This window comes from Pseudopodoces humilis, chromosome 1 (assembly GCF_049639895.1).
Source record: "Pseudopodoces humilis isolate 2021_Gansu_Grassland_sample_001 chromosome 1, ASM4963989v1, whole genome shotgun sequence".
NCBI classification, from domain to species: Eukaryota; Metazoa; Chordata; class Aves; order Passeriformes; family Paridae; genus Pseudopodoces; species Pseudopodoces humilis.
Genome location: NC_142200.1, coordinates 110866789 through 110880891, shown reverse-complemented (window position 1 = coordinate 110880891; position 14103 = coordinate 110866789). Strand labels below are relative to the sequence as shown.

At 37.0% G+C, this 14103-nt stretch overlaps 1 protein-coding gene across 1 annotated transcript in view; it reads right to left on the bottom strand.

Annotated features, from left to right (window-relative positions):
- Positions 1-14103, bottom strand: part of OSBPL10 (oxysterol binding protein like 10) — a 112884-nt gene that overhangs the window by 58529 nt on the left and 40252 nt on the right. Inside the window, exon 4 of the mRNA XM_014248530.2 lies at positions 10855-11046. Coding sequence (XP_014104005.2) covers positions 10855-11046 — 192 coding nt within the window. The remainder of the gene's footprint in view (positions 1-10854; positions 11047-14103) is intronic.

Genomic DNA, 14103 nt, shown 5'->3' with positions numbered 1-14103 from the left:
ACCTATATCAGGCCAAAACAAATCAAATGCTTTCCTTTGCTACCTCCTTACCACACATAACAACCCCAGACATAAGGTTAAATGCAAACTTTCTGTACTCAATTTGTCCTCCTTACCTGAGAAATGAGCTACTGAATGACAGAAAGGCAACTGGGGGCAGGGGTGAGGAAAGACCTTGTGTCCATGCAGACAAGACTAGGACAAAAAGTTCAGATTTTGCCAGAGAATATTTAAGCACACAGACAATCCTGGGTTTTCTAAACTAGAGGATGCTTTTAGTCTTAATCAATACTCTGATATATATTCAACTTTCTGTGCGTGGCTTCCTATAATACAGGAGGGGGGAAAAATGGGAGGGGAAAGAAGCTTTTCCTGTCATTCTCCCAAAACCTTTTAACTGAGAATACCTTCTTGCTGCCTAAATCTGAAGAACACTTCTCCCTCACAAAGAGACATCAACTTCATGTTGTTTTCCCTGTGGAAGAAGATTTACAAACAAACCAAAATACTAAACAGTAGAGAAAAATAAAATTCTTCTGATAGTGACAGCTGTCTAAGAGTGTTTCATAGAGCCACACCACATATCCTCAGGTGAGAAGTAAAATCTTTTTACAAAGAGCTGGCTGCCATAAGAAATACACAAGTGAAAAGTATGTGATTCAGACAAATTGTATGAATGAGCACTGCATTTTCCCACAAATCAGAATGAGTAAGCTATTTTTCTGCAAAATGATCAGAATCAAACTAGTCACTTTGCCACTGGAGGGAGGTGTTGGGGAATCAGGGCCTCTTGCAGGGGACGTGACAGGTTTCCTCTTTTGCTTGTGTTAGAACTCCCTGTGAATACTCCATGTATCTGGTTAACACAACATTTTGTACAAAAACAACTAGTAAGTCCTGGGTTCCCTCACTCTGGTCCCTTCTCCTGAGTATTTCTATTAACCATATCCTACTAATAGCCATCTATTGAGATTTTGCATTTACTGTCAAACAGAACTCAGTGGAAACAGAGAGTCTGGATCTTGAGGAAAAAAAATCACAAGAGATTTGATTGAGAAAGAAAAGCTCCCAAGGTTGTTTCCCCCACCTCAAGTAGCTTTCAGTGATCCAGAACCAAAAAATTAGAGAAGCAAAAGGAAGGAGTCCACAAATTCAAGTAAATCTTGGTTGGCAGCTGGCTGCCATCTAGCCAAGCAGGGAGCACAATGTTCTATTTTAAACCACAGAATACAGCACTAAGAGCAGTTTATAAAAAGAACTTTGTGGGAAATTATTCTTATGCAATTTTACTATAAAAATTACCTCGCAAAGTCATTATTTTTAGTCATTAAACGTTACTCATGAGCAGATGTTATTCTGTGGGCTCTTCTGAGTAGCAGTTTTTCTTACACTTCAGAAGGATCATTTTGCTGAAGTTGACAGCTATAGCCCTGATCTGGAAAGCGTATTTTGATTATCAGGAATTTAGGCTCATTTGTGAATTTCAAGCATTCCAAAGAGCTCCTAAAATGTTACTGCTAGCCATTAGGGCAACATCAGCAGGAAAATTCTATCAGCTTATTGCAACACAGGAGACAACTGATAAAAGGTAGGGTTTGGACTTTGAGTAAAATTAGTCTTCAGAAGAGAAAAGGCCATATTGAATATAAATTACACATTTCAACATGAGTAGCTTCAAAGATGCATGAAGCTTCTGTGAGAACATGTGGTGCTCTAAAAAGTAACTTTGTATCTTTTAAAAATTTTATTATTATTATTATTCCATTGTACCTGGAAATATACAAACATACATACTACCACTCAGAGAAGTCCAATATCCCATACAGTATGCAAACTTCTAATGTCAAGTCCCAGAGCTTCTTCCCTTTCCCAAGACTTCTTATAGATCATTTCACCCCTCCTCCCAATTAGCCACGTAACTTGTGGTGTCCAAGCGTAAAACTGAATTTTGCTTCTGTCATTTAAAAAACTCTGAAGTGTGTGTAGATATTACTTCCCCATCTTGCAGTCAATTCACCTCATGTTTTCTGAGATGTCAGTGAGCTGTCAGTATCAAGGCTATCTAATCTTACCATTCCTGAGTTGGAATTCCATAAAGCATACCTCTATAGGTTGTGACAAAGCATTCCAAATCCATCCATTTGACTTCTCCCCATGTAAAAAAGCTGACTGTCAGCTGGTTTAAGATGACATAATTAACTTTACCACACTAAAGTGATTCAACATACACTACCATAATTCTGAGTAGCCTTAACCTACAGTACCATAATTTTGAGTAGCCATTTTGTGACACACTGGAATATGGCTGAAGCACCTTTATACAGCAACTTCACAAATCCATCTGGTTTGTGTCTGTCAGCCTAGACCTATCAATAAAACTGCAATTGGATAATTTGGGCTCTTGGGGAAAAACTGTAAGCGGTAATCCCAAAACACAGGAGGTAACACCAGAAAAATATACTAAGTATGTGTAAGAACATATGACTGTGCTTCCTAGAAAGTGACACAGGGAAGGGAGAAATGCATGAACCATAATGAAAATTAAAAATAATTCATCAATGACAGGTATACATCTAGTACCTATAATAAAATTCTTCTTTAAAGCATATATCAGATTTGGGCAGATGTAGTTCAGGTTTGTTTGTTGGATGCTAGCCATCATCTTAATTAGCGATTTTTTAAAAGCATACTGTCAGAAATCAGAATCACAACCAAGAAACAGGTAAGCAGTAGCTGCTGAACAGCACCTATGCAGCACAGTTTCCAAAGCATTCAACACCTGCAAGACAAGCATTACAGTAAGAACATGTAGCAAAAGCTGTAAGAAATCAGGTCTTTGTTAAATAACGAAGAGCTTTAGTGCTTACTATTCACGTTTGTTGTAAACTCAAAATGTTTCCTGTGTGTCTTAGAGTAGCATTCAGTACTTAAGGTGTTACACAAGGAGCTGAAGATGATAGTAAGCCCTCAATAAAAGTGTATAATACTGTAAACTTAATGCTATGCTTAAAATATATGAACCATTTCTATGGTTACTTTCTTCTTGAGGGCATTTATATAAGTACTTTCTCTACTTAGTATCTGAAACTTGGCTAGCCACCTAATATTACATTGTCATGTATTACCACTGAGAACATTCAAAAATACCTTATACTTAATTTAATAAAAATAGCATATAAGTGTGGGTTAAGAAAATGGCCCATGTATCTTGGAAGCAGTAATTTGCATTACAGAGTTGCAGAAGGTGCCCTTTGTCACCCTTGTTCAGGGTTTGCTGTGAAAATCACTGCACCAGCTAGCCACCCAGAAACCTGCACTGAAAACAAGACCATGAGATGTGATTCCCTCATCCAAAAAGATTTACTGAAGTATGGTTTCTTTAAAGCTTCATTTGCAAACTGAGAACTCTGATTTTAAACTACTGCAGTATTTGTGCTATAATTGTGAAAGAAAACAACCCTGTAGTTTTCAAAAAATGCAGGTATATATATGACATGCTATGCTGTTTTATACGTGCACATGAAACAAAACAGTTGAATTTTGTACATAAAGCAGAATTAAGTGGCAGTTTTTAAGGCAAACAAACTGGAGACTGAATTCCCTTCAAATATAACTTCTCTCAGGATCCCTTGGGAGCCTACCATTTACTTGAAATGTAATTAAATGTTTTAATAACTGTAAAGAATAATCTTGGCTTCTCTGCAATTGCTTAAGAAAATGAATGCTGTGTCAATCTCTGAATGTAGTTATCATACATACTGTATTATCCCTAATTTATAAATTGCCATTTATTAAATGATGGAAAATTATCATCTTTGCACATGTTCAATTACTGCTAAATCACAGGCTGAAAAAAAACATGGAAAGAAGCCATGTTTGTATAACTCATATTTTTCAGGTTTGAAGGGGGGGCAGTAGAAGGAAATATCAGAAATAATAAGCCAGGTTCATTCTTGACATAACCCATATGGACAAATAGTGTAATTTCAATAGAACATTTGCTCTACGATTCCCATAGCAACCTTAATTCTCCCTGCCTGGGTATCTGGAACCCAGGATGACTCAACCTTCACATGAATACAAAATCAAAGGCACAGAACAAAGTGTAGTTTAGGAAGATGCTACTTACATGCACTCTTAGTGACCTCAAACATATTGCAAACACAAGGTGAAGGTTCAGAGATCAGAGAAGTATTCAGCTCATGTTTATGTAATGATAACAACTGGTTTATAGTATTAGAATAATTTCCATCTCCTCATCCCCAAAGTGAGACAGTTAATGTTACTTGGTGAATAATTTTTATAAGCACATGTTCATTTAATACTCTGGGAGGTACTAGACTGACACTGTCAGAGATTTAAGCATCCCATGTACTCCCGTAGGAGACATGTTTCTATTGATCTTAGAGGGACTAACTTGAGACAGAATGAGCAGATACAGGAGATGTCTATAGACAAGACAAACAGCTTCCAAAGAAACTGCCACAGAAGGCAGCAAATAACTGCATCTGTTCTGCATGCTCTCAATTCTGTTTTTCATTCTAAGGAGATGAAGGGCAGGCAACCACACAAACACTGCTGTACAGCCAGAAGAACATTTCTGTGTATTCACACTGGTATTTTCACACTGTTCAAGGATCACAGGTTTCTAGAACAGGGGCCAACACCAATTCAGAGGAAAGTGCAGAGGTAACACCTGCAGCTGCCCCTTTTACACCTCATGTTAGGTTTGAAACTGGTTTATACTGCTACAGATTCAATGCCTCTAAACAAATCATAATGGCTTCTGTTAAAACCCAGCTGGGAGCAACCCTTTTGGTATCAACAAGCTCAGCTGCAACTGAGCTGTTAAATGTACCTGTAACACAAATTTGTATTACAACATTTCTCAATTCGAAAAGTGTGTCTAAGCACAGTTAAACAGTAGTAGCTGTAGTATAACTTACACTACCATGTTCTGTGCCAAATAAATATCAACTACTGAATTAAGGATTAAGGCCTCATTCACTTTGTATTCACTTCAACAGACACAAAACTGACACAAAGGTTTTCTGTAGTCTTTTCTTCAAGCCGAGAAGTATCAATTGCTTTCCGAGAAACAGCTGGTTTTGGTTTGAGTCTTTTCCAAGCAGTTCTACATTACCTGTTTTAGAGTGGAGCCATTCTTCTGCTTTTCACACCCAGATAATTAAAGTGAAAATTTTCTGACAGTGAGTTTGCAGACAAATGGAAGTGTAATATATACAATCCATATGAAGTACAGATGCAGTGTTATGAGGATGTAATCTCTTCAGTAACACATCTCATTTTCTGATTAGTATCCACCTATAGTTAAAGACTACTTATCTTGTATATATTATGATGTACTTGATAGAAAATTATCAATAGGATCAGCCTTTACTAATTCTGTATGTATAGTGGGGGGTTGAAGGAAGATATTTTAAATTCAAGTCCAGGAAAAACTGGAGAGCTGTAATTAACAAAGGCCACTCCTCCGTGTTCTCTTCCTTCCTTTCCAAAATTACCACTCACTGTACCACTGTATTATTTCCTCAAATGAACAGAATACAGGACACTTCAAATTCAAAACTGAAACAGTATAAACACTTTCTTCAGTATCTATGAGAGATGAAATGCCCTCGTCAGTCCAGCTGAGAAATCCGTCTAGAGTGAACTTACTGCACTAGTTTTGAAATGCAGGAAGACTCTAGTTAAAAGAATCAACCACAATCTGCCACAAAGAAAACATCACAAAGTAACTTTTTATACTAAAACATATCTAGAAAGAAAAATGGACATAATTTTAGGTAACTAGTTTTATACCTGACTAGCAAAGGCACAGCAACACAGACTTGAGCAGTGCTATTTTAGCTGCAGTCCATGGTTATCAGGTCTTCCCCAATAAGGCACCAGCATTACCAGGCCAGAAAGACTGAAGTTAGCACAGCTTAGCAGCCCATCCTACCTCCATACCTTAGGTGAATATGAAATCATTTTCATCTCCTAAAAGCAAATATTTAATTTATTATTCATGCAGACTTAAAGGTCATCTTTGTTACAAAGCTAGCTCTCATCTTCCTGCACTCCAAAATCAAGGTAAGAACTGCCAGTGAAAGCAATGATCTAATATATAGAATTTCTCCCCACTTATGTGAAGTAATTTTACACAAAATTAGACACATACTTTCAAAAACACTTAAATTGCTAACAGGATTTTTAAATGTTCTTTGTACATACTTCACACTGTCTAAGCATGATGTTCTGTTCAAGGAGCTGAATCCATTATTTTTCAAGCACTCTTATTGCACAATCCCACAGAACCTCAACACTATGCCAAGTATCAGGAGTTACAGCATTCTTTTTACTAGGACTCACATTAGACCTTACCCAGGGACCTTTCCATGTACATACTTTCAGAAAAAACAAGAGGACAAAAAAAAATTGAAATAAAATGCAAAGCCTGACTTTTTCAAAGCTGCAAAGTAAAATTTGGCATAGGTCAAAAACCATCAAGATTTCCCCCACTACCAGCTTAAACATTTAGTACAAAGCTTTAACATCAACACACAGCTTGGTGTATGTCTTCACATAAGGTTCACACATGTGAAAGTCCTACAAGTCTGAATGTTTCCCCAAGTGGTTTAAGTACCACATCTCCTTTGTCACCTACAATGATGCCTGCACAGCACTGTAATTCTGTGACACAACACTTCTCCACAGACAACAGCATCCCCTTTTTGCCAGCAGTAGCGAGTCACAGTTCCTAACTTTGCTATCCAAATATTACAGCAACCTGAGGACATTCACATCTCACTTGAAAAATCCCCAAAAGTGGGGGATCCCAATAACCACATAAAATCAGACAACTGCAGCCTCACAAAATTGCTGTTAAATCTCATTCCATGAAGCCCTAGGTGCAAGTCCTAGATTTCCCCATACTGTAAGGAAGGAGGCAAAGAACTATCACTTAGCTGCTTAATTCCTGCAGGAATCAAATAGTAACTGATTATACATGGAAAAAGACATGCAAGAAGCATTAGGACTGTCATCTAACCAAAAAGCAGTCCTTTCCAAGTTCTAGGACTGCCCTCTGGCACATAAAAGAGATGTTACACTGGTAGAGGCCTCGTGAAATCTGGATCTCCCTGTACCAAATGTCCAGAAACCCATGCTGATGACTAGTCAGGGTATCAAAAGTTGTAACAAACATATTTCAAAATGACCAGAAAAATCCTTCATTATCCTTCTTAAATTCATAATCCTTTTTTTAAATTGGGGTAAGAAATTTTTCTCTAGACTTCTTTTCTAGACATTCTCTAAATGTCTGTAAATAATATAAATTACTACAAAATCTTCACACACATGGTTCTTTCTTGGTTCTTTAACAACAATGGTAACACTGGCAGAGGTTGTACAAGAGTCTGACACTCTCAGCCAAAATAAACACCATTCTGACCATTCTGTCACTATTATTTAGTTCAGTGACAGCTAAAATTTAATATGAAGTGTGATGAGGCCACTTGAGTTAACCTTCTAGTTGATTTTAACCACCTACAGTAAAGAAATCTGAAAGCATAACTCTTATCATAAATTTCTAACAGGATAATAATATGCACAGTTAAAAAAAACAGAATTAAATTTCAAGACCACAGAGACTTGGGTTGCCATAAAATCACTTACTAAAAAATGAGTTTAAAGTACCACTTTAATGCTAAGTTATGGTCCAAATAAAGAGGTAGGATCTGTAATAATTCTGCATAAAAATGCAACACAATGCAGATAATTTCTCACAAGTTAATGTATGGTTAATTTTAGTTTTGATGTAACATTCCTTAAATCAGTGTGGACTATGCTATTAACACCAAGTTAATAAGCAAAAATCTGATTTAAGAGAACAATGTTAAACAGCATAAAAAAATTACATTATGATGAAAAGTAATACTCCTGAGCTCCTTTTCAATTCAACACTATACAAAAGTAGGTCAAATACTAAAACATAAATTTTTTATAGCAGTCAAAAGCTCCATACTTATGCTCAGTTTTAACTTACTAAAATTTGAAAAAAGGTGAAATTCCAATTGCACAACAGAAACATTTATTATATGTGTCATTTTGCCAACTAAACAGTTGTATTTACTACATTGATACAATTTTGCATGTCAGTTTGGTGCTAAATAGACCTCTTTGCTACAATTAGTTTCTAGCCTCTTAAAAATAAAACTAAATCAACCAGAACAAACCACAGATGGAAACGCTGTTGTTTATTCTTACTGTGTTGTTTATTCTTATTATGAAGTGAAAAAAGGGGGAAAAGAACAATCAAGTATTACCAAACACCTTGCATTATACAAAATATAGGAGTATATTCTGCACTATTTGCAACATGGAAATACATGTCTCCTTTTTCCAAATAATATGGCCAGATCAAGAAAGTTCAGAACTGAGTAGCAATTTGAAGTTCAACACTTTCTTGGGAACATTGTCCAAGCTAGCCAACACCACATATGCCAAGTGAAGGATGCCCCTTTTTGCAGTACTACGAGTTTTCCAAAGATCTCCTATATAACACAGTAGCACTACCATATCATAACCTTGTTGTGAAATTTAAAACACACATGCTTCCTCTCATTTTCCAGAAGCAGATCAACTTTTTCCATTGGCTCAACTACTGTATTCAACTACTGTATTTATAAGGTGCAAAATTAGCCAGTGCAGTCCTATTTATAGATTAATTTTTAAAAAACTTATTTGCAGGTCAAAGCTTCAATGGCATCATTCAATCAGAGAAACACTAACATTGATCTATAATCCTTTTGCAGTCTCTTCCCTTCATCCAGATCATACTAAACAAATTTCAAATAAAAAGCAAAGATTTGGACACTGAGGAAAGGATTAATTCTCTCTCTCACTGCACTTTAAGCTCCTATTTTTCATTGTTTCAGATTAAAAAACAGGACTAGAACAGATTTAGGGGCACTTTTGTGAGGGGCTCTGGACATACCTCTTTATTTATAAATTTAACAAGGGAGGGTGGATCTAACAGTCACTGAATTGACTCATACACAGAACAAAGACATTCCCTGAAAACACAAGTATCATATATCCAAGTCTATTGCATTCATTCTAGAAAACAGGGGAGAAGGAAGTGCACAGAGCATGCTGTTGAAATAAAATCTGCTTCCTTCATCTGGAAAAAACAGACTTATCCTTCACAAGATGGAAACAATGTCAGTTAAGCAGCCACTTTTTACACAAGTCTGGGAAAGATGGCAGAAGGTCAGACTTCTCCACTGTTAAGCTCTTCCTTCGGAAGCAGCACACAAACACAATATTTCCAATACATAAAGAGGTAAACTTCACACATCATCTTATGAAATTTTTTTGTGCATCATTCATCTTAGTACCATTTTCTCTCCCTGAAAAGCACTCATTTCTTTCAGCCATTACTGTATCTTCAGTGTCTGAGGGGTTTTTTCCATTATTATTGCAGGCCTCTAAAAGGAACTGGTGCTGCAGCTGAAGTACAATTCACATCAAACAAAACAAAATAATTACCTTCCATCATTACAGATTGAAGTCCTGTAATAGTTTCCTTTTTGGAATGACATCACATTGCAATACACCGCAAACAAGTGAGTCAGCAATTCACTGTTCTTTTCTGTAGGGATGATACCTGACCTGTTACTCATAGTTTTACCAAAGGTTAGTATTTATTTTTTCTAGGTGTAGTTCTTTGCAACTGATGGCTTTTTCCATTCCCAACTTATTATGATCAGCACATACACTAATACTCTCTTTTAAATTGCTTTCAGTCTTACTCAGCTTCTTTTGACAAAATTGCAACACCTCCCACTGTTGATTTTATTAATAGGTTTAAAGTGCACTCTGAACTTAACCTATGAGAGCAAATACATTCAGCATGCTATAAACAACCTGGGGGAGATGATTGGTAGACAAAGACAGGATATTTTTATAAAAAATAAACAGATGTGTGTTTTCTATAATGTAAGAAAACGTGGGTGACATTCAGACAGTGAGTTCTTAATTTCTGATGTTTACTAGAAGAAAAACACGCATTCCTCCTCAGGATGTGCAATTTAAGCCTTCATCGAGAGCACATCTCAAGAATTTATTCAAATTCTGAACATGAAAGACAAACCAAAAAATAGTATGTGATGAAAGATGAAAGTGTATTCTGTGAAAATCTGCCATATTTAAGCTTAAAATTCTGTACTATTTTTGCTGTCTGGAAGACAGACTTTAAATTGGTGTGAGTTAAATTTCTCAAACACTGGTACAAACAGGCTTTAAAAGAAACAAGCTTTCTTCTTTGGTTTTCATGCATTTGATACAGATAAACCATTTTTCCTCTGCAAGGTCAGGAATATAAAATTGACACAAAGTTAAGACTACAGCAGGACAGCAACAAACTGCTTAGTGTAGGGAGTAACGCCTTCATTTACGTGTTCATCAGACTTATTTAAGTAGTTTTCTTCCAGCTTTATTTAAATTATTCAGGGCCCACTTTTCAATCTGAGAGGTATTGCTGCATGCAGCTTCAAAGAGGTTTTCCTCAACTATTGCAACACCACTGCAAAGTCTGGGAGCTGTTGCCAATCTACTTTACTTTTAAGTATCTGCACACACCAGTTTTAACATCAGCATAAAAAAATCTGTATACACCTGACCTGAAGTTAACCAGAACTAAAGCCCTTGCTCAGCAAGGGGATCAAAACAAAGCAGTCACAAAGTAGGAAACAAAGAGAATCATTAACTTGTCAGACTCAACTGCTTATCCTAAAGCAAAATAAGCACCTCCAAGCTATAGCAAAACAGCAGATGTTTCTCTCTTACCTCTCTGACTTCATGGAGTTGACCAGATCGCTGGCTCTTGGCTCTTCGAGCAGCTGCAGGTGATTTGTGATGTGTGATGGTTACAACAGTTGGTCCACTTTGATTCATGTGTTTCTGGCCACTCGGAGATGCAGAATTAACTGTCCCAGGTGGCAGCAGAGATGAGCTTCTACTTCGTGAGGATGAGATGCTCTAGAACAAGCAATAGCATAGTGATATTAGCAACCTTTACATAAGTAAAAATCGACAATTCAAGCTATACATTTGTATTGTTCTACTTTTCTTACAAACCTAAATCTGGAGGTGTAACTGATTTATTCCTTCTGAACCATATGCATCACAGGCTCAGCAGGCTCAGCAGAAATGTTCTTGGAAACATTAGAGCTATTGCCTTTTTTTCTTGGCTTGCCTGAAATTGGTTTTTGCAAAAAATCTTCACAAATTCTTACATAATAATATGCTGCTTAGTTCTTATAATCCCACTTTTTAGGAAAGCTTAGGAAAGATTTTGCAGAGTAACAACAATGCCAACACAAATATTTCTTATGAAACCATTGACCTACAATTCACCAAACTGGTGTGAACAGTAAGGAAGAAAAAAATCTTAACGCTTTCATTCAATGAACGTCTGAAACAGTGTAGTATTGTTTTCAGTATCAGAGGAGGTGCAATTTTGGGAAGGCCTACCCACACACCAATTAAACATTTGAAACAAAACATGGCTTAAAGAAATCAACACATTTTGGAGTAAGCTTGGGATGAATCTAATATACAAAATATATATACAATAAAGGTCAGAAATAAACCTCCAACAGTATCTGCAGTATGAATACTTTTAACATACCATCTATAAAATCAGTCAGCACATTCAGTTTTTATCTGTCAGTGCTGCTATTTCAGTTTGCTCTCTGCAGACCTCAAACACAAGTTATCCTGGAGGTCTATAGGACACCAATTCTCAAACAAGCTCAGATGGGCACCAGATCACCACGGGCCATCATGTATAAAGTGCAACACAAAAAGGTTTCTCCCTTTTATTTGAACTGTCGATTGCATCTCTAAGGTTAAAACTGAAACAGAGTAACTTTTACCTTACGAAACATAAACCAATTCAGAGAGTAACATAGAGTAGCACTTTAGGACAGCGAAGAAAATACACAGCCCGATGAGTAAATCACCTTTCCCCACCTCTCCTCCAAACCCTTCACAAATAACAATGGCAACCTACAACATTGCCAAGACAGTCAACCATCCACACAAGGTACTTCTGCTGAGCCTGCTAGTGAGTACACAAAAGTATTCATTGGGTATAATCTCTTTTCTTGTACCTTACAGGTCACTTTTTGCAATTCTGTGGTAATCTTCAAACCAGGTGAACAGGTTCCAACTAGCACTGCAATTAAAGTCAGGCCTCATGTTACCACCACACTGACTGTAAAGGACAAGGCAGATTATTTGGGACTGCCAAGGAGGAAGAGTGAAACAAGTAATACAATCCCTCTGCCACTGCCACAGAAAACTAGACTTTAGACTTTTTGAAGGTTTAAAAAATGGGTTATCACATTGCCAGTGTGCAAAGAGCTACTAATCTCATAGAAATAATTATTATTCCATTGGTCTAGACTTAACATTTACAAATGCTTCCAAGAATGATGGTCTGACTGTTTTTTAAATGAATATATCCTTTGCTACCATGGCCAATACGATTACAATAATAAGCATCTGTTCAAAAATTATCCACCCTGGCTGATAAATCACAATTGCATTAAAACTGGATTTGACTCTAAGGCAAAAAAGCAGCACGAGGTGTAATTTGTCAGAAGAGCACAGAAGGTTGCCAGGTTTGTAATTCATCTTCCATTTGAAAGGGCATGGCTTAGACATAACTACAATTAAAATAAGAGCCAGAGGAAAAGGTATTTGAGAGAAAGAAGGGGATGAAGGAAACTGAATTTCCTTTTTCAAACATGTATTCCACAGAAAGAGGGTATTCCTAGTATATAAGAGCCGAATATACATCACTAATGTTTGTTTTTCAAACTGACTATTATCAGAATACTTCTAAACTAAATTTAGTGTGTAGAAGAACAACAAGAGGAATTTATATTTTTAATTGAAAAATCAGCTTCTCTTTTAGGTTAATAAAAGTTGTTTTTGTTTTAGAATGAAATCTTTTGAGATTCACTGACATTTTAGTATCATACTATCACAAAAATAAAAATACACAGCTGCTACTTTTATATAGCTAAACAGATCCTAAGATTCAGATAAACAGCAGCAATGTAAAACAGTGAGTTTTACCATTAGTTTCACTTAAAAGAAAGCAATATTCTGTGAAAGGTAAAGTTTTACTATGTTTTGATTTTCTTGAGGGAGAGCTCTGCACATAACAAAAGTTAACACAAAACATAGATGGAAAAATCCATGTACTGATTCAGACTGTGGGACCACAGTGCATTTAAGATGGCTCTTCCTAAGTTTTGCCAAGGTATGTGGCAGCTCACAGCAACTTCTGGTGAACAGCCAGGGCATGGAGTTTGGGGATCAGTGGAGCAGGAAAGAAAAATAAGAAAAAAGAGTCCATCTCTAGTTTTAGTAGTGGGTGGTGCTCAAGAAGGTTGTCTGCTACAGGAAAGGAACCCTGTAAACCCAAATCTCTACATACACAGCCCGCAAGGGCTGCCCATGATCCCCTGCCTAGTTGCTCCTGACACTCAGCTCTGTTGCAGGGCAAGGCATGGAGGTTTGTGATCTCCAGGGAGAATCACCTCTGCCAGTGAGTCTCCTAGAGACCTCTGCTTCCCCTTGTAGCACAGAAGAGTCACCAATGCTATGGAGCTCATCCAGTCAGGGAGACTGGCAATCTGGAATTTGCACATACGTGGTCTGTGCCAAGTATCAAGCTAAATACATTGGTTCATGATCAGCTCCTATAGGTCTATAAGAAAGCTCTCCTCACCTCTTTGTTTTCTGTCCCTTTATACCCTTCATCCATCTGTAGTGACCCAACATTTCCAAACAATGTGCCAGAAAATTCCACCAGCCCACAACACAAATACTCCAGCACCTAAATTTGGTACTATTCTTTAGAGGGCATCTGTAACACACAGACTTTATATGAGCTCAGCACCAGGACCCCTGGCTACCCATTAAGCTATCTCTAGACAAGGTCCCGTGACAAACAAAAATTTGCCATTTAAAACTTGGAAAATCAGTCACAGTCAGTATGCATGTGAATGTCTGCAGAAG